Source organism: Rhipicephalus microplus, chromosome 9 (assembly GCF_043290135.1).
Source record: "Rhipicephalus microplus isolate Deutch F79 chromosome 9, USDA_Rmic, whole genome shotgun sequence".
Taxonomy (NCBI): Eukaryota; Metazoa; Arthropoda; class Arachnida; order Ixodida; family Ixodidae; genus Rhipicephalus; species Rhipicephalus microplus.
The window spans coordinates 83,369,881-83,392,109 of NC_134708.1; the positions used below are offsets into that span (position 1 = coordinate 83,369,881).

Sequence of the window (22,229 nt, forward strand, 5' to 3'; positions counted from 1 at the left end):
AGGAGTGGCATCGGTACTGCGCGAATAGAACGCCGAGGGCGCCATAGCTTCCAGTTCACGACGAACAATGCGTGTAAGGTCTCCCGGCGGCGATGCACGTTGTGGTGTTGACTGGTCCTCGCAAGTAGATGTTGCAGCGGTGTTTGGGAGTCGAGCGAATGTTTGTAGAATGCGGCGACTTTTCACTTGCTCGAACTGACGACACTCTTTGATGATCGCGTCTACGGTGGAACAGCCCTTGCACATCAGGAGATTGAACGCGTCGTCGGCAATCCCTTTCAGAACATGTCCCACCTTGTCACCTTCTGTCATGTCGCTTTCGGCCTTTCGGCAGAGGGCCAGCACGTCTTGAATGTAAGCGAGGTATGACTCCGTAGGGGATTGGGCACGGCAGGCCAATTCCTTTTTGGCGGCGATCTTCCGACTGGCGGTTTTGCCAAACACCTCCCGCATCTTTGCTTTGCATTGGTCCCAGCTTGTGAGTTCTTCTTCATTGTTCTCATACCACACCTTGGCCGTGCCTCTCAAATAGAACAGCACATTAGCCAACTGAAGTGTGGGATCCCATCTGTTCGGCACACTCACTCGTTCAAACATGGCCAGCCAATCGTCAACGTCGACGCCATCGGTTCCGCAGAATGTACCGGGATCCTTGAGAGGCGTGAAAACGTACGGTTGCGACGCCATGTTCGTCGGAGACGCTGACGTTGACGCGGAGGGCTGAGCATTGGCCATGGCTGGAAGGGCGATGCGACGTCCGCTGCGGAGCTCCGTTGCCTGATGGTTACCCAGCACCTCTCACCAATATGTTACGAGGTTGGTTGCTTCTGAGCGAGATGTATTTGCAGAGTAAAAACTACAGGCAAGAGACACAATGGCTGATTGGCCCAGTCGCGCGCTTGTCAGTCGCACCTCTTCCTTTTCTTCCTCTCCGTAGCAATATCACATTGAAATACTTTAGTCATGTATGCGATTTTTCTTATCTTGAACCTATGGTCAACACGGTCTGAGACAAAGCACGGTGCAAGTAAATATTCCGCTTTATTGATTCCGACTTGACAATAATAAATAGCATAAAAGAACCCAATTGGAGTTTCGGAAAGAGATTTTTCACAGTGGGTTTATTTAAAACTTTTCTGGCGTGCCGATTGGAGCGTCCATAGTGAGTCAAAACGAAATATTGACTTGCTGTTGACCGTATGAACTGGTTGTGCATTGAATAACTTAAATAAGTTGATAATCAACCTTTAAGGAGTTTGGTCAAAAGCGATTGGTATGCAAGCTTGTCATGTACAAGTATTGTGACTAGGAATGGCCTATAGCGTGACTGCTAAAACTGGTGTCGATAGGTCTCTGTGCGCGTGGGAACGGAGGCTTTTAGCAATATTTCTTGCCAACGGGACACCTAAAAATGTCTTTTCTAAACTTAAGCCACTTTCCGTTCTGCCAATAATGCATCATTAACGTAACAGCGGTAAAGAGCTCGTTCTGCAGAAATTCCGGAGTAGGCATCGGTGGCTCTCAGTGACAAATCGTCTTGTCCATGACCGAAAATCGAGAGAATGCAAATAAAACGAATATTATTAATTTTCGGGTTTGAGTGATGATCGAAATCATGCAGGCCATTTCCATGGCAAGCAAGTGTTCTGCTACACAGATATGCATTTGCTTGGAAATAAAGCATGAATCACTTCCTTTGGTTGGAAATGCAAGGAAAACAACTCTCATGCTTAACAAATACACGTATCCTGTATACAGGTTTCACAGCACAACATTTGTTATCGCAGCAATATTGCACGATACAAGCGTGCATTGTCATGGGGCATCACAACACGTTATTACCAACGTGACTTCGCGGTCTATAGACAGCTAATCATTACAAAAGTACCCATACGTTACTGCGCGTATTCCCTCATGACTGCGTAATAGGTGCATAAAGTTCTAAAACATTTTACACACATAACATTGAGAAGCACGGTCTGCTGGGCGAGTTGGTAATTCATCTTAACTGAGTTGCGTGAAAACATTTCAAGTGCAAAAACAAGACACCTGGACACAGCGCAGCCTAACAACTGGAACTTTATTGGAGAAAACAGACATATATATGCGGTTACGAGAACACTTGAGGTGGGAAAAAATGATTAGATGAGCAGACTTCTAATCATTTTCTTTCACCGTGTGGACATCGTGTGGTGTACGGCACTGCGCTGTCATGTGGGAAGTATTATTTAGGACTCAATAATATAATTGTGGATCACAAACCTTCCCTAAAGGGACAACCATGCTCTAACAAATCATCACATTGTACAGAGTGTGGCTGCACGCCCTTGGTTGATGACATGGTAGTTAAAGCTAGATTGAAGGACAAGGTAGCGTGGAAAATTGAAGAGGCGTATCTCATAAACAAAGCTGGTAGTTCGTGTGTCGCGTAACTCTCGGTTATGTTGCTTGCCGCTGCGGTAGCTTTTCTGGAAGTGCATCATAAATATAATCTGTCTGCTCATCTAATCATTTCCTTTCACCGCACGTGTTCTCGTAACCACATATATATTTCTGTTTTTTCCAACATCGTTTCAGTTGTTAGTGTGCACTGTGTCCAAGTGTCTTCCTTGTGTATTCCTATTTTTTTTCGCGCAACTCAGTAATGACATAATATTGCTCGTGCTTTAAACTATGCTGCCCCTTTTTTACACAAAATGCAGTCATGTGAGAAACCTTCATTAGGACACCTTCAACTTTCTCCATTACACAGTACTATTCCGTAATTAAAATCGTTCAAGTAGCATCATGCAATTAAAAGTACACACTGAGTTATTATATTATGCACAATAACAGGATATTGCTATTGCGTTGAACTCAGAAAAACGGAGCTTAATGGTCCCCCAGTTTTTCACACAGTAGCAAGCCCTAATGCATCAGACTAGTTTATTTGTCGGAATGCGTTAAACTACAGGGCTCACGGATTATAACGTGACATCACTATATTTTGTGTAACTATGTATGCGGGTATGTGCAGTTCCTCAAGATAACCATGCGATGTTGCGACATCTGTAACAATAATACCGCCTGTGATGTACGCATTCCAGTCGAATTTACACTTATATCAGCCGAATTCTAGATGGTGGAAAAAAATTATGGACTATTCCCAAGTTTTTCCGTTTCAATCCGTGAGCATTGCACCATGTTTTGAAGAACCAAACTAGCAAAATATTTTCACTGCGTGTCTTTATCAAAACACATGTAAATATAAAAACAAGAGGAAATTAAAAGAAGAAAGACATTCAAATGCAAGACAAAGCAAAACGCAGGCTCATAAATCTTATGACACACTTGGAGATAAAGATGTGCAACTATTTTTTGTGTTTAATTGCGCAAGTTGCAATTTATTCTTGTCAATTCCAAAAGCGTTAAAATGAGAAAAATACAAGGCAACTATGTTTACATCAATATGTTTATGAAAAGTACAATAGCACAAAAACCATATTTTTCTGGTGTAGAGTTTTTGATTAAGTAGATCACTCTCTGGAACAAATAGAAAAAAATGGCCGCATATCCACGGGGTGAAAGATGGAGAGTGAGGCGAAGCATCCATCCGTCCATTCGTTGTTGCTTCCGTCCATCCATGCATCCATCTGTGTGACCGTCCACGCGTCCGCACGTGTTCTCGTCCGCACGTGTTCCATGTGTGCGTCTTTTTTTGACCCTTCTGACTGGCGCCCTATTTGTATTCTTTGTGTGCGCACCCCTTGCAAACTTGCCATCAGCTGCAGTGCGGTCAGGCTAGTTTTTTTTTTTTTTGGACAATGGACCTCAACTTCCCACCGCGGGCCCAGAAAGGTGCAGGTGCATGACCTTTGAGACAGGCATTTGGTGAAGCTGAAATCACAGCAAAGACGCGTTCCAGCCAGATTTTCATCTTGTTTTTGAAGCATGTATAATAGTAGTAATAATAATAATAATAATAATTATTATTATTATATTATTACTAATAATCAATTAAAACAAATTTAAAACAATACATTACAGACTGTCTACAGAAAATCAAATCAATATAAAGAGCAGAAACGCACCGTCTTTTTTCTCTTTTTTTTTCTCTTTTGCTCCTTCCCTGTCCTGCATTTTTCTGGTGTTGCGCTGTAAGTTCACGATGGATCCTAACCAACTGGCTCAACTTACCGTCTTACTACAATATATTTCTAGTACCCAGGGCTCTTTTCTATGTGTTAACTCGAGACAGCGCCGTGTTTTTCTCTTTTGCTCCTTCCCTGTCCTGTATTTTTTCTGATGTTGCGCTGTAAGTAAGTTCACGAGGAAAAAAACAATGCACAATGGGAAGGACAAAAAACAGAGTAGATATATTCATGAAAGGGGACTGAAAAATATTTTGGAATATACAAAACCATGCAGAAGGTTTCCTGAAAGATGGAAAAGGGAAGAATACGTGCATGTGCAAATCTACGTTAGCACAGGACAGCCCTCATTGATAAAAAAAATAACTGTAGACTATGAAAACATAACGAATCAAGAAAGTTGACGTTAGAGAGACTCGATATTCTGTAAAAGATAGTGTTGAAAGAAGCTGCCAGGTACATGCAGCGGTCGATTCTCTCTAGATAACTTAAGTTGAATTTGAAAAACATTACAACCGAAGAGGACACAATATGTCACCTTGAACTAGCTTGTATAGAAATAACGGCTCAGCGCGATTTTGACGGCCTGTTAAGTGATGGCAAAGACAATATTCTAGCAGTGTTGAAAAGATTCTAGCGAAACGATGGGGGTAAATGCTTATTAATTTTTTCTGGACTCACTCAGTGGAGTTACCACTGGACTTAGCAAAGCCATTCTAGATCAGGTATGCATATGTACTCAAGTTGATCACGACATATCGCGTTGCACAATTTGTAGGAGGCTGTAGGAGAACCAGATTCTCGAGAGATATTCTGCCAACAGGGAGAAAGCGAATGCCTTGCATGGCAGCACATTTAATGCAAGTAGAAAAAAATTAGCATGATATCAGAAAGAACACCAAGATCACTCACCTCATAAACTTTGCATAACGACACAGTATTGACAGCGTATAAGATTGATACGTTGGACGTTTTGCGAGATACAACAACAACAACAACAACAACAACAACAGCAACAACAACAAAAACAACAACAACAACAATAATAATAATAATAATAATAATAATAATAATACACTCATATCAATCTCACATGGCCGAAAATATGTGGCCACATTAAAGCAAATGCTAGTGTGCGGGTGCCCATGAATCTCTATACGCGAGTGTGTAATTGCTCATTTTGGTGGGCATGTACCGGCATACATAATTTATAAGTAGGGGCCAAGAGGGCAGTCGAAGACAGAGGGTTCCTGGACTAGGGAACCCTCCCACCTCAGGGTGACACGGGGCCTCGCTCGGAACACTGTTTTTCAATATACGTTTATTTCTCTTTCTCTCTCTCACCACAGTGTTAGTGTTGAAAGGATATGTTCGCAAGCAGTTTTAATTAATACGTGGTTGCACAGTGAAGGGCTGCTAACATAATGTAGAGTTTAGCTTAGGCATCAGCCAGCCTTTATTGGCAAAAATGTGTCATACTCATTATATTTGCAAGGTAAGGTTTAAGCTAATCCTGATGATAACACGATCGCATTAGTGACCTCGACCAAGTATAGACACACCCACACAAAATAGAAGAAGTTTTGTGAATTCGGAAGCCTACGTTAAATGTTGCAATAGAGCTTCAGCATTTATATACATGGTCCTTTAAATGTGTATCACGTGTGAGTCAGTTGCACCCTTCTTAGCATTTAAGTATGACAAGAGATTTATTTGACGGTTGAAAACACTACACCAAATAATTGTTTACTAGTGCAATAATAAACTTTTCGATAAATTTACTATCTGCACAACCAGGAGCGTTATACATAGGCAAAAGAAACGCAAGACGTATTTTTGCACTAAATTAGTACAACATTCATATTGAATTTAATCATAATATTACCAGGTAGTTGCATTCACATATGTTCTTTTTTGTATTTGAAGATACTCCCCTAAACATCGCGCTGTGCATGCAATTAAGGTAAATGGCCGCTGAACGCAATCGCAGACGGGGGTAAACAGGATTAACTGAAATCGTGTTATATGAAAGGAGCATATACCCATTATAACCTTGAAATAATCAGCAATTTTGTCCACTGATTTGAAAGATAAAAAGTGCATTGAAATTACTATTTCTTGCTGCCATTCCAAACAATCAATTCATGTGAACATTAAAAATGCATTCATTTCGTTTTTACATAGTACTATATATGATTGCTCTATAATATCAGTGAAGTTCAGGAGATTCAATATGTGTTGTGACCTGACACGATTCTTTCCTTGTAAAACAGGTCTGCACTCGTACACATTATTTACGTCGTATTAATAGCAACTTATTGTTTCAAACCTAAATTTCATTGAAAGTTTGTACAAGTGAAAATTCAGAATGCATGCTTAGTTGAAACTATCAAGTACACAAAGCTGACCGGAAATTAAGTTTGTTTTTTTAATGGCAGAAACAAAATATATATTTAATGCTGTTGTTGTAGAAAAGAAGCAGGTCACCTCTGTGCACGAATTGTTATATACGACAACAATCGCATAAAAGTGTGTGATTATGATGCTATATATATATATATATATATATATATATATATATATATATATATATATATATATATATATATATATATATATATATATATACGTGGTTCATCCCATATAAGGAAGCACATCGACAAATAAGGATCCACTTGATATGTTATATATGATGTGGCCGTGCCTTATAATGCACGGCTACACCATACATAACATATCTAGTATTTGATTCCTTATATGGGCCAACCACGCTCTATATAGCTGTATATAACCCCATTATGAGCTGACCCCTCCAGATATACATCTATATACGGTAAATGAAAGCCACATACACTGACATATATGCTTACATGTGGCCACATTTACATTTGATAGGTGCCATATATGGCATTTCCGTAAGGGGTAAGTACGTGCCGCTGCCACACACCAGCTTTATACTCAATGATGGAGCGCCCACACTGTTAGCAGTGACATAGGTGTGGCGTGCTCAAGTGCTTGCGTGCTGTGTCTAGGCAGGTGCTCTGATAAAGGAGCAGTGTATTGACTTGCAAAGCAGACGTACATGCCACCGCTACAAGCCGGCTTTATACTCAACGATGGAGCGCCTACACTGTTAGTAGTGACATCAGGTGTGGCGCGACCAAGTACTTGCACGCTGTGTGTAGGCAGGTGCTCTGATGACAGAGCAGCGTCATCATCATCATCAGCAGCAGCAGCAGCAGCAGCAGCAGCAGCTTGACTACGTCCACTGCAGGACAAAGGCCTCTCCCGTGTTCCGCTAGTTAACCCGGTCCTGTGCTTGCTGCTGCCAATTTATACCCGCAAACGTCTTAATCTCACCTGTCCACCTAATCTTCTGTCTCCCCCTGACCCGCTTGCCTTCTCGGGGAATCCAGTTAGTTACCATTAATGACCATCGGTTATCTTGTATACGCGCTACATGCCCGGCCCATGTCCATTTCCTCTTCTTGATTTCAACTATGATATCCTTAACCCCCGTTTGTATCCTAATCCACTCTGCTCTCTTCTTGTCTCTTAAGGTTACACCTACCATTTTTCTTTCCATTGCTCGCTGCGTCGTCCTCAATTTAAGCTGAACCCTTTTTGTAAGTCTCCAGGTTTCTGCTCCGTAGCTAAGTACCGGCAAGATACAGCTGTTATATACCTTTCTCTTGAGGGATAGTGGCAATCTACCTGTCATAATTTGAGAGTTCTTGCCAAATGTGCTCCACCCCCTTCTTATTCTTCTAGTTACTTTAATCTCATGGTACGGCTCCGTGGTTTTTACCTGCCCTAAGTAGACATGGTCTTTAACAACTTGAAGTGCAATATTACCTATCTCGAAGCGCTGCTCTCTTTCGATGCTGTTATACGTTATTTTCGTTTTCTGCCGATTAATTTTTAAGACCCACCTCTCTGCTCTCCTTGTCTAACTCCATAATCATGCTTTGCAATTCGTCCCCTGAGTTACTCAGCAATGCAATGTCATCGGCGAAGCGCAGGTTACTAAGGTACTCTCCATTAAATCTTATCCCTAGCTGTTCCCATTCTAGACCTCTGAAAACCTTTTGTAAGCACGCGGTAAACAGCATTGGGGAGATTGTATCCCCCTGCCTTACACCCTTCTTCATTGGTATTCTGTTGCTTTCTTTATGAAGCAGTATAGTCACAGTTGATCCCCTGTAGATTTCTTCCAGGATGTTTATATATACTCTATCGATTCCGTGATTTCGTAGTGTCTGCATGACTGCTGATATTTCTACTGAATAAAGCGCCTTCTCGTAATCTGTGAAGGCTATGTATAGTGACTGGCTATATTCTGAGCATTTCTCTATTACCTGATTGATAGTATGAATGTGGTCGATTGTTGAGTAGCCTGTTCGAAATCCTGCTTGTTCCTTTGGTTGAATGAATTTTATTGTTTTCTTATCTCTGTTAGCAATTACCTTTGTAAATAGGTTATATACTATGGAGAGCAAGCTGATCAGCCTGTAATTCTTCAAGTCATTGTCATCTCCTTTCTTATGTATTAAGATGGTGTTAGCATTCTTCCAAGACTCTAGTACTCTTCCCGTCAGGAGGCACCTCGTAAACAGGGTGGCTAGTTTTTTTAACACGATTTGTCCTCCATCTTTGAACAGATCTGATGTTACCTGATCCTCACCAGCAGCTGTACCTCTTTGCATGCTCTCCAAGGCTTTTTGCAGGAGCAGTGTATTGTCCAGCAAAGTAGACGCCCAGCTGTGCCACCAGTTGCTCAATATGCAGTGTGATCATCGCGTGATAGAGTTTTCTGTTGGTTGTCCACATTGATAGGATTATGCCCAGCTCAAACTACTCCACCTGTTTGAGCTAGATTTATATTATACGTAGTTATATGCAGTAAAAGAAATGCAAAAGTCCTATACATTGCGCAATAGCTAACTAGTTTTTCACCAAAGATAACGTATTCGTGAATGTTTTTTAAAATAGTTTTAGAATGCTTTCAAGCCCGCCACCAGCGATATATAAAGAAGCTTGCAGACGCTCACAAGTCCCAGTCTTCAACAAGCTTTTCACTTAGCAAGACCTCCAGAGGACACTCACAACTTTTTCGGTAAGAGAGTGTTTTTTGTTAGCTATGTGATAATCTGAAATTTTGCACATTTCACACCGAAACTATATGCCTACACAACGAGATGGTGCGGTCTCCGCAAATCGAAAACAATATGCCAGGCCCCTAAACCACCGACACACGTTTGCACCCACGTGCTCCTCTGCTAGCAGATTCGCGCGCTCATTACCTGTTCCCCTGGGGTGCTGAGGCAGGGCATTCGGAGATGTAGGCCGACGAGCTCACAAACACATTCGCTGCAGGCTTGTGCAAAACTGCCACGCCACTACTAAATTCAGAGGTCTGGGTGTATTAGCTGCCTTTTAATAATTTAAGGCTGACGCCTTATCTTTATTAGCATTGAGGAATACAGAACAGAGCCCAGTATTTGTTCAAATAAATAAAACCACAAACCCAGCATCGAAACCGCATGTTGAACAAGGTCGTCCCACCCCTTCCCGGTTATGATTAGATTGCAGCTGCTTCGCTTTTAACGCCAGAGTTAAAAATGACATTGAATAACCCTTTCTTTTCTCCGCATGGAATTTACACTTCAACATAATATAAGGAACACCTGTCTGGTAATTCAGGTCATCGCAAAGCCAGCAAGGGCAGACTAAGAGACTTAGACACCTCAAAAACAGCTCTGAATGAATGCTCGACTGAAGGAACAGCTTCGTCTTGCTGAAAATGGTCGTGGGGCCAACCACGGTCTATCAAAGCAAGCAAAAAGCGATTATCACTATCATTACTCCAAATTAGTAATACAACGCACTGCTTCCTTCCTTCCTTTTGCATTTGTACTGCTTGATATAGCTTTGCTGGTTGACGTCCACATTTTTGCTCTTTAACGGAGCCCATGGTAGAATCATGAAAATTTCAACGTAGCGATCATTGAGATAGATCACCAGGTGCCCCATTAGGAATTGTATTTTCGTTACATCATTCATATTCACTGGGACGAAATGTAACATTGATTACAACAAGAACTGTACCAATGGTAGTTATGAATTCATGGTGATACTTGTTCACTGTGATGGAGGAGGGCAAGAAATATAAAATCCAAATGTGTCCATACCAAGACCGAAATGTTTTTCTACTCTCCACTGAGCATTGCAGTTACAGTAACATCCAACAGAAGAAACTTCGCTCCCCCAAATAATCTGCGGTTCAAAACGGCGCATACGAAGTGTTGTTTTCACTGACTTTGTCATACGTCCGAAATCGCTAGCTAATTTCGTTTACAAACGCCAGTATGAAAACCTTTGTTATCCACTATTTTGATACGGAGCCTCGGGTATTGAAGTATACCAAAACGACAGGAAATTACTGGGTTGGCTATGTTAAGGACGAAAGTTTCAGACACCTAGAACGTATACTACACATGAACCAGCGAACGTCCGGAAATAGTTCCCCTGAAAATTGCGCATTCAATCGCAGCTGAAGCCCGCGGGGGTCAGATGAGCATCGGAGACAATGACGGGATACGTGCAAAAGAAGGAGGGTGCAAAGCGTCAAAAGCGCACATAAGTATGCTCGGAAATATTGTGCACGAGTGGATACATGAAAATACCGCCGTTCATAAACGTTGTGCACATACCCCGAGTGTCTGGCAAACGCGGCGTTTCTGTTCGTCAGCCTGGACGAAGAGAGCCTCCAATGAGCTATGCTGGTATTTAATGGTGAAATGTGCACTTACTTTGAAATGTTTATGTTCGCACAGGTCCTCCTTCATGCTTCACGCGGTAATCTCACTAAATTTTGCATAAATGTGCCCACGTGATTTCATGTTATGGAGATATTCAATAAACTGTCAGTTTGTGAACAACCTCTATAGTCTGGTCACAAAGGTGGTACCCAATAAAAACTGCATGAAGGTTGCTTCACCTGCGAGCATGGTAAAGGACATCATTAGCCTATCGGTTCATTTTACATGAACCATGGTACAATTCATCGCCATTAAGCTAGCTTTCTACAATTGGCCCACGTGGGCTCTCGCGTATTGGAATCACACGAGCCAATCTGCGGGTCTTCTGTTTTTTTTTTGTACGTTCAAGAAAAAGAAGTTTAGCGGAAAGGTATATTAGGTAACGGTCAATTGCTCTGCTCACCAGACAGTCTTCAGGACACCCATCATTGTGCTCATATAGAAGTTGATGATTCCTACAACCACCGCGCGTATTGCTGCAAATGGTGAGAGTGTCCTTTACTGAACAAGTACTACAAGAACTTCAGGCCAATGATTCTTGTGCTCCACTTGGACACTTTTGTTCTAGTAGAAACCTATATCGAAACGCGGCAGTAGGATAAAAAAATTATGAACCTGGCATAGGAGGCACTCCGTTAATGATCTGCATCTTCCAACGCAACCGACACCAGCAAGCGAAAAGGTTATATTTCCGTCAATTTAGCCAGACCGTCAGTTCAATTCGTTTGGTCACTCAGACAATCCAGCCAGTCAGCCACTGACCAAGCATTCGCTTTGCTTGGTCAATGGTTTGCGTTGTGCGACAACACCGGCAGGTGGAAAAGTTGTCAATCAGCCAGTGGGTTGGTCGGGCGGGCGGGCAGCAGTGAGTTAGCTAGCCAGCAAGTCAGTGCCGCCGGAATGCAGCGTTTTTTCGGTGTGCATGAAGCTGTTGCGTTTGCTTTAGCTTTTGCCATCGTTGTCGCTGATAGAGTTTAAAAACGGTATTGCGAGATGATTTCAGACCTCCCAGGCTCCTTGGGTCTCGACGTGACTCCACCAGACTCAAACGTACATACCAAATAAATTCATGACGCAGGTAGCCCGGTTGGTGGCGATCTTTATTATTGCCGCGAGTTAGGAGAGCATTGGAAGGTCTTCCAGTCTTTTCAGGATTTCAGTGGCACCGGCCTGCCGGGAGGAGAAGGCAGGCAGGCCAACCTAAAGGAAATAACCTGCGCGCTTCGTGACGCCAGCAGGAACAAAAGGAGTGTTACACACTCGCCGTCATGGCTGCTAGTGGCGCTAAAACTCTTTTGGGCTTAAATGCCCATGTACATCCCTCAATATCGATGGCGGATGCCCGTCATTGTAGCTCAGTTGGAAGAGCGTTGAACGCGTCATTATAAGGTCGCAGGTTTGATATCTGCCACTGGCATGTTATATCTTCGACCGCTTTACTTTCTTTTCATTCAGATCAGAATTACTACCTATAACACACACACCCTACATTACTTATGAATATTTTCTGTCCTTCCTCATTGTGTCTAACAATGAAAAGCAAGCCCTTCAATTCCTCCTTATTTCTGCAGGTCTGAATATCTAAAATGTCAATTCCCCCCAGAACGAAAGACATCAGGAATAGGTTGCCGTGATAAGCAGCAGAGATAGCCTCACTAAATGTATCCTCGATTTCACTGCGAGCTCTGCAGTGGTGTACTCACATGGTATGAAACAATATTATGAACCAACTTTACATTACACTGTCTGGTGTGTGGCTACGTAAGTACAGAGTGAATTGATTTATTGTAATTGATGCATTAACATCTTTGTTATCTACTAGAATATTGTATTATTCCCCTCTCCTCACTGTAAAGCCCATCAGTGCTACAGTTCCCATCACAAATAGGGGATTAACTAACAAAATAGACAAATAAATGAATAAAATAATTAACTAAATAAATGAATAATACGGGTTATGTTTTCCCGCGCCGCGCTGCAGGACGTGTCGGCAGTGAGAGACAAGGAAGGGGGTCGGTAAGGTCCGGGTTTCCGGAGGCCACCTTGGTTGCAGTTACGATTTAACAAGGAATGAGCCGGAAGGTGTATAGCTGCCTGTTTGCATGAGCTCTCGCAGTGAGCTAGCAAACAGGCAGGTTAATGAATCCTAATAATAAGAAATGTAAGATAACGCACGCATCAAGAACTAACTCGAATCATAACACCTACCATCTAAACAACATTCTCTTAGATTCCGTCATGTCTTATAAATATCTTGGCGTGCACATCACAAATAACTTAAGTTGGACAACTCATGTAGAGTACGTAATTAACAATGCTAATAGCATTGTTGCGACGTAACCTACAACGCTACTTACGACGTAACTTCTCCACAGCACCCTCTTCTTTAAAACTAATACTCCATGAGTCTCTCATACGCCCTAAACTCGTGTATGCATCTGCCATATGGGATCCCAGTCATGCTAATCTCATCACTTCTCTTGAACTAGTACAAAATAACTCTGCTAGGTTCATCCTCCCTAACTACAACCGCACTGCAAGTATGACTTCAATGAAAAATAACTTATCACTTATTCCACTGGCTCGCCGACGAAAAATCGCCCGTCTTTCCCTGTTTCATAAAATTTTATATTACCCAACACTTCATAATGACCTGATACTCCGGCATCGGTACATCTCAAACCGCGTTGATCATCGCAATAAGGTAGGAATCGCATCCTGTCACACTAAGTCTTTCTTTCAGTCATTTATTCCCCGCACATCTCATGATTGGAACCACTTTCCCTCGAATCTCGCAACCATCACTGACTTGAAACTTTTTCACGAAACATTAGCTGACATTGTATAACCATGAAAATCTGTTAACTAAGCTTATTGCTACAGTTTTTTTTATATTTTGGAAATAACTATTTTTGTACATTCTGCAGAAATGTTGATATTAACTGAGTCTTTTATTGTATTGTTTTATTTGTATTTTTCATGTATTTACCCACTCCCCTTTTAATTGCTTTTTTGGCCCTGAGGTTAATATAAATTAAATGAATAGTTATATTTAATTATTTATGTTTATTTATTAATTAAATAATATATTAAAAGTATAGCACGTTCCTTAAGAAAACGTTTCGTAATATCCGTTTATTCTCTGTTTCTCGACCCTATGTCTAAAGAGCCCGCAGTCTCATTCCTGACAACTTGGAAAGAAATGGTAGAAAGGGAAAGTTGCGGAAGTTAAGCAGTCCAGTATAATTGGTTTGCTACTCTACACGTGAGAACTTGATGGCGTGTAAGCTAACACGAAGTCCTCACTCTGTAGCGTCTCTGCGCGTTTCGTTGTTTCGTTGAGGTGCCTTGATGAGTGCCATACTGCTGGTGAAAGGAAAACATAAGCATAAGAGCATGCATCAGCTGACCGGTAAAAAAAAAGATGCAAAGAGTCGTCTATAGGCTCTCTTGATGCCTTATTTACAAATAATAAATTGGCTATTAAGCGCCTAAAAGCAGAAGCTTAGAAACTAGGCATGGCATCAACCTTACCGTTTCGACACCCAATGGGGTCATAATAGAGCCAATGCGGATCAAAGTAGCCACTAATGGCAACACTCTGTACCAGTATCAACAATGCTTCTTTCAATAGGTTGACGCAGAGAAGAAGAATGCTACAAGACTCTGCAAAATGCGGCTAAGTGATGCTTGTAACTGGCGTTTTCGTAAGCGAGCTAGCTTAGTTCTAGAGCAACGTGAGTTGGTGCCTTTTCTTTTGTATTTCCAGCTCGCAAAGATGAAGCTCGAAGTGGCCAGCACACGGAGGAGCCTTCTGGGCGAAGGGCCACACTGGGACAAGCGCAGTTCGACGCTGCTCTACGTCGACTGCCTAGGCCGGGAAGTGGTACGCTATGATCCCGCCTCCCGCTTGGACCCACAGGTCACACCTACGGGTGAGTGAACTCTTTAGTCTGCAAAAATTTATCGACCTGAATCGTGAATAAGCGGCGCGGTTGTCCCAGAGCGGCCAATTGCGAGAGTGCCGAGAAGCCTAGTGTTTTCTGCAAAATTTACTAGAGGAACTGTGACGTTACTTTAGTTCAGCTGCCATGCGAGTCAAGAGCAGGATTTGCTTTATCTTTGTGCTTGAAACTGCATTTGCATGTATGGCCATGTTTATTGGTGCTTTTTTTTTCGTATAAAAGAGTGGCTCGTTGTGAACCTCGGAAGTTGGTTCCAATTGGTCAGCCTAAAATGGTCAAGTACGGGAATTGGGACAGGTAAACATCACGTGATCATATTTTTGTGACAAAATGGCTGCAGTCAACACAAAGCCACATGGAGCCGAAAAAAACAAAGCTTAGTCAAGTCCACGTAATGTACTACTGGCCATTTTTATGCTGACTAAATTGTCATGCGGCGCCCCTCCCACAGACACTATATCCAGATTCTTGGCTAGTGTACTATAATGAAACTCTGCGCCAAGCGTAGTCCCCTTCTCATTGCGGCAGGGACCAGCAGAAATCGACCGATTTAGCGCTTGCCTGTCAGATAGCAAGTTATTTAAAGATGCAGTAGACCACTATCATTTTTCTCTGCATGAACTCGTTCCCGGTCTTCTTTTCAGCTAGTTTTGCGAGCAGTTGTCTTTTTAAAGACGATAGTCTTTCCTGGAACACTGCAATCAGGGAAGTTTATTGCATACCAGTAACAGCACTTCGGATGAGTACAACTCTCCGGTGTTACAAAATTGCTTAAGTGGCACGTACAAACAAAAGAGCATGGGCACGATGTAATTTACAACACTGCAATATTTTCATGAATCACGGGTCACTAAAGGAAACAAAATAAAAATAAACACGAAAGCACTAAGTTTGAATAGAATCACATCTTATTTGTAAAGAAACGTAACATATTTGCGTGTGTGTGTGTGTGTGTGTGTGTGTGTGTGTGTGTGTGTGTGTGTGTGTGTGTGTGTGTGTGTGTGTGTGTGTGTGTGTGTGTGTGTGTGTGTGTGTGTGTGTGTGTGTGTGTGTGTGTGTGTGTGTGTGTGTGTGTGTGTGTGTGTGTGTGTGTGTGTGTGTGTGTGTGTGTGTGTGTGTGTGTGTGTGTGTGTGTGTGTGTGTGTGTGTGTGTGTGTGTGTGTGTGTGTGTGTGTGTGTGTGTGTGTGTGTGTGTGTGTGTGTGTGTGTGTGTGTGTGTGTGTGTGTGTGTGTGTGTGTGTGTGTGTGTGTGTGTGTGTGTGTGTGTGTGTGTGTGTGTGTGTGTGTGTGTGTGTGTGTGTGTGTGTGTGTGTGTGTGTGTGTGTGTGTGTGTGTGTGTGTGTGTGTGTGTGTGTGTGTGTGTGTGTGTGTGTGTGTGTGTGTGTGTGTGTGTGTGTGTGTGTGTGTGTGTGTTTCGGTGTGTTGGCGTACCAAAGGAAAGCCCCAACCAGCGAAGCAAGGCAACTCGCAAAACGTTTGCGTACGTGCGCAATGTGCCCGACATAAAACGCATATGCGCCCGCTTTCGTTTGACCACCGTGACATTTGCGTGAAGCGACAAATTGAAGTCGGTGGCTCACGCGAAGATGTGCGTAGCTCTGTTTACTGCGTCCTCCCGATTCCTTTTGTCCACCTTCCCGTCTTGAAAGTACACCCCGGTGACTTTTACGGCATCCACGCATTGAATACTGCCCGGCAAAAAGCAACGAAAACCACCGAAATAAAGGGCCTCGCTTTTCTCCGCGTTCAAGCAAGCACCCGAGAAACTGGCATACTCGCTGAACAAATCCAAGAACGCACGGATTCTTGTTTGGCTTCACCTGAACACAGAGATGTAATCCGCATAAACAGTGATGTTTTCCTCAGTCCTGTCATCGGAAATCACTGAATAATATGGCATTGTGCCAGTAGAAGATCTATGCCCAGAAACTTTGGTCTGTCTGTCTCTCTGTTGGTCTCTCTAATGAACAATTTATTTTCACTCTTTGCTCAATGCCAACGCATGTCGATCAAGAAGCTGCGTTACTTGTGAAGTTTGTCGATCGGAAAGCAAATATTACGCATATTTTAAACGTGATATTAATACGTAAGAGTTACGCAGTGTGTGTTTTTGTTTAGAAAACGCGTGGAGGTGTAATTATTAAAACAAATGCCAGGCCTGTGTGGAAGACGCGGCACAGTCACAGCGAAAGCTAGGAGAGCGGTCTTTCAGAGCCTTTTCAAAACACTCATTGGGTAACTACTGCAAGCAGACTTGCTTGATAACCACTAGGTCATTATTAATAAATTTATTAGGGTGGTAGGCCGGCATTCGCTTTCCTATTTTTCGTCATTCTTCTGAGAAGCGTGGTATCTGCTAAACACTTGCAAGGAATTTTTTGCCAATTGTTCGTGCAGTGGCTCACGACGATGAGGAATTATGGCTGAAGTGGGTATGCGCCACTGTTAATAGGGTAACAAGCTTATGTATTGGGTTGAAGCATTGACAGCCCACTCGTTACGCTATCCGCATTGTGCGAAGACTGGTTGTTATTTCGCTTTTTTAAAACGCTTTGTAGGTCGTAATAACGTGATTGCTTTCCCGACATCAAGCCTGCCTAAGGCAAGTTTGACAACAAGTCACAAGCACTGCTGCTCGTGACGCCGATCTTGCACTGGAAGTTTTCCGTGATTACAATTTATACATCAGCCCAGCACGTGGTGCATCCGCTGTATGTTTTTTATTAGTTAAAAAGCACTTGAATCATATTTTGACGTCACTACATGTTGATGGGGAAGGACGCCTCATTTGTTGCGACTTATCTTTTCATTCCCATAACTTGAGGTTTATCTGTGTCTATGCTCCCTCCAAAGTGAATGAAAGGAATTATTTTTTCTTTTCTTTAACTTCGCTACTAAACACTGACAGAACTTTGGTAGTTTTTGGAGACTTTAATTGTGTTTCTGACGCTAGAGATCATTCATATATAACAAATTGTTATGATGCAAGTGCAGCTTTATTGCAAAAAATATTGAATGACCACAATTTAATAGGTGTGGGAGCGCATGCACTTTCCTCGGTGAGGTTCACGCACTTTCAAGGCATCGTCATGCTCGGCTTGACCGTGTATATGTATCTCTAAGCTTATGGTCTCAAATTTATAATTATGCTGTAAAGCCCACATTTTTTACAGACCATTGCTTGGTCACTGTTTCTTGGGGTCCTAAAAATTTTCGTAAAACCCCTCTAAACTGGGACTTATGGAATCTTAACGTACAGTTGTTGCGCGAAGATTGTTTTGTTAAAATAGTAAAAGAATCGGTACAAGAGGTAACACAGTGTCGACAGCTGCCAATTTTCGCTCAATGGGAAAGGTTCAAAGAAAGAGTCAAGTATCAGGCAATTAATATTTCATGCGAAATAGCGCAAAGAAAAAGAGCTGACAAGCGCTATTTTTATGAATTACTTCATAAGCTCCGTACTTTTGAAAGTCAACAGCCGGGATTGTACGGGGACGAGATAAATGTGATTCGAGCACAGATACAAAAACATGATACAGATTTATACAGAGGAGCTAAAATTCGTTCCGGTGTTACCCATTTCACTGAAAAGGAACCCATCAAAAATCTCTCGGGGATGAAAAGAGATATGCACTTTCTAAACAGATACTGAAAATTGAGTCACGGGGTTCCCTTTGCACAGAGACATGTGAAATAAGAGCCGCATTTGAAGATTATTACAAGTGTTTGTTCACCGCGGCTGAGCTTCAGGAGAATTTTGAGGAAGAAGCTAACCACTTCATTGCCCTTGTGTCTCAGTTACAAGATGATGATAGACTCACTGTAGAGGGGTCAATAACCAGAGAGGAAATTAGATTTGCAATAACAACGTCGCAGAAAAACAAAACTCCTGGCCCAGATGGCCTTAGTGGCGAATTTTACATAGCTTTTCAGGAACTTCTGATACCTTTCCTTGAGCAACTTTTTAAAGAGGCTTATGACCATGGGGAACTTCCTCCTTCTTTCTATCAGAGCCATGCAACATTAATTCCAAAAAGTGCTGATCCTGACGAATTAAAGGGAGTTAACGAATAAAGGCCTATATCGTTATGTAACGTTGAAAATATTTGCTAAATTGTTGACAAATCGGCTACAAACAGTGATTACTAAATGTGTAGGTGACCACCAAACATGTGGAATTCGTGGTCGCTCTATACAGACAAACATTCATATTGCACGTTCAGTTCTTTAGTGTATAGATGGTAGCATGGACCAAGTAGCCCTCCTTCAAATATACCTTGCAAAAGCATTTGATAAGGTACAGCATGCTTTTGTTCCGGCTCCTAAGACACCTGCAGTTGGGTGATGTACTATACAATGGTATCTCACTCTGTTATAAGAAGTGCACAACTTGGCTAAATGTAAGTCGCACACTTTCCAATATAATAGAGTTAAATTCATCTGTACGTCAGGAATGTCCGCTGTCACGTTTGATTTTTGCAATTTATCTGGAACCATTATGTTTAAGTGTGCTTCTAAAGTCCAGCATAAGAGGCTACCGATATGATGCTGAGGAAGTTAAAGTTCTAGCTTATGCAGATGACATTGCCTTCTTTTGCGCTGATAAACCCAGCGTTCAAGAAGCAGTAGTCAACACTACTTTACGTTTCTGTGAAGTCGCTGGCGCTAGCATAAATTATGATAAAAGTAGTGGATTCTGGCTAGGCATGTGGGCTACAACTCCTTTTGGTCTTCGCAGATATTCATTGGAATGCGACTCCTATGAAATACCTTGGTGTGCCTCTTGATAACTATCGTAGCAGCGGCCCACACTGGACCGCTGCGATAACTACTATCCGCCGAAAGGTGGCAACATGGTACGGACGGGAGCTTTCCATTTTCGCCAGAGCGAGAGCGTGCAATATATTCCTTGTATCGAAGCTTATTTATATTCTGCAGGTGTTGCATTGCTCTCGGGTACAAATTCAATCCTTTGATAAGATATTTGCCTGCTTTATTTGGAGCTTTTCCTGGGAACCCATGAAAAGAGACAATCTTTTTCTTCCACTTGAAAAGGGTGGCCTCGGCCTTGTGCATTTGTTCGTGCGACAGTTGGTGTTGCGATTTTTCTACCTCAAGGATGTGTGCCACACAATTCTATTAGCGGTTCTTCGTAACCGTCTATGTTACCACCTTCCTTTTATTCATGTCACAACAAGCGTTGCTAAGGAATTGCCGTTGCGGGGATTCCTAAAATATATTGTTGATACTGTCAGTTTTTTGAAAGCCAGGTTTACCTTAGAGTATTTGTATACTATTGACAGAACGAATTTAACTGCTGCACTTGTAAATAACCTTTTCACCGAACCTGTTTATCGAAAGCCATATTTACTTCTGCCTGGTTACGATTTATTATTTCGTGTACGTAGAATGTGTATATCTGCTTTAGCGAAAACATTTTTCTTTAAACTGCCCACTTCCACACTGCCAGTGAAAACGTGGCTGAATGAAAAATCAATATACGTACTCTGGACAGTGAATCGTAGACTCTGCAACCAACCTGAGACTATGGAGCATGGTTTTATTCATTGTCGTGATGCTTTTTATTTTTGAGACATTCTAAAAAGAACGTTAAGAAAAGAACTTCCGATCACAGGCCATGGTATTAGGTTCCTTCCGTTTAAAAAGAGTCTGACTGATAGTACTCCTTACGACTTGTTTATGTTGTAGGGACTTTATTTATTATGGAACAGTCGCATGATCGATAGACACGCCGAGCCACCACGGTCGACGAGATCTGTCTTCCGATAAGCAGCTGCTCAAGTGCGCAGTGTCGTCGAGTTCCGGAGTGGCTTCGCGTTCTTGACGCTTGTGTGTTTGCCTGACTTCTGAAGAAGTATGTTCTGTGTACTTTACTGGTGATAATTTCATTCATTAAAGAAAAAAAGCGGTGTAGCTCAGTGGTAGAACACTGGGCTGGCACACAGTGGACCCGGGTTTGAGTCCCGCTATGTCATTGGTGCTAGGTCAAGCCTGGCTAAAGCAAGTTTGTCAGCAAGTTACAAGCACAGGCGTAACTCAGTGGTATAATACTGGGCTGGCACCCGGGTTTTAGTGACCCGCTGTGTCATCGGTGCTGGTTTTTGTTTTTTCTAATTTCTCGCGATGTGGTTACGGACACCGGCAGCGGTGGCGGACAACTGCGCGTGACCCCAATTGTGATCTTATAACAACTTTCACTGCAAAACAGAAGGGTTAATTACGCTGCTCTGACAATGCGACGCTTTGAACGAAAAGAAAGGGATTTCATGCGCTTCGTTAAAAAAATTCAGGAACTTTCTACCACCTACCAGTGGCTCTGCATTCTAAAGAACTTTCGTTACTTCCCATTACTTTCAGTTCAGACCATATCTCCCACCGCGCCTCCAGACAAAAGACGATCATCTTTCAAGAACATTTGCAGAGAAGCACAAAGTTACGTGGTCATTTTTTTTACTTCATACCTTGCAGACCCTTGCTGATCGGAGGAAGGGCATTGAAACCTCTACCCTCTGCATACGTACCCTTTTTCACTCTTCATGCAAAGCCGGCGTGAAGCTCCTCAGTCGACACTGTCCTGCCCTACGTAATCATTGAAAGAACAACACTCTTCTTCTACATCCCGATTTGAAAGTGGTAAAAAAGGACGTACTCGTGAACTCCCATAAGGTTATAACATTAGCCCACTTAGAAATTAGTAGCGGCTTCGAGCACATGATTGAGTGTGAGCCTATCACCCCTCCCGCTTTTCCACTTTTCCCGTCAGTGACCTTCGGTTCTTTTTTTCTCTAATAAAAGAACTTACATACCTATTTATCCTAACTTCCACAAAACATTTTCCTGTCTGCGCTTTCGAAACGTGGGTATTTGGTGAGACACTTCCTGCCGGCCCAGTCTCCTTGGGAAATCGGACTATGCTTGGCGTTCTCCCCATCGGCACGATGGGAATAGCCACACTATGCATCTATATTCTGCTATTTCAGCCCCCGAAAATCCGTGGTGAACTTTTTCTGAGGTTACCATGTATACCTCGTCGCATGCGTTGCGTTTACGGCAACTACCGACATATAGCCTCATTATGATTGACCATCCACATGAAGGCAGCGAAGTAAAACAAGCTACATGCATGCCCACGCAAGCATCACTAACAGTTATAGTGTTTATTCACAATAATTAAATTGTATGCAGTAGTACGTATATTCGCCCTGTACGCTTTCCAGACAATTTACTGCTTCCAGCAGTAAGCACGGTGAAACTCAAACCATTGTATGTCTTGCTATATGATTTCGGTTTGA

The 22,229-nt window shown here is 42.4% G+C and overlaps 1 protein-coding gene across 2 annotated transcripts in view; it reads left to right on the forward strand.

Annotated features, from left to right (window-relative positions):
- Nucleotides 1-22,229, forward strand: part of LOC119163167 (regucalcin-like) — a 104,342-nt gene that overhangs the window by 39,288 nt on the left and 42,825 nt on the right. The window contains exons 1-2 of one of the 2 annotated variants that reach the window (XM_075873999.1): nt 9,117-9,246; nt 14,721-14,886. In XM_075873999.1, the coding sequence (XP_075730114.1) occupies nt 14,730-14,886 (157 nt within the window). In that variant the 5' untranslated portion in view covers nt 9,117-9,246; nt 14,721-14,729. Of the gene's footprint in view, nt 1-9,116; nt 9,247-14,720; nt 14,887-22,229 lie in introns of those variants that run through there. The other variant, XM_037415113.2, reaches the window with a different exon arrangement.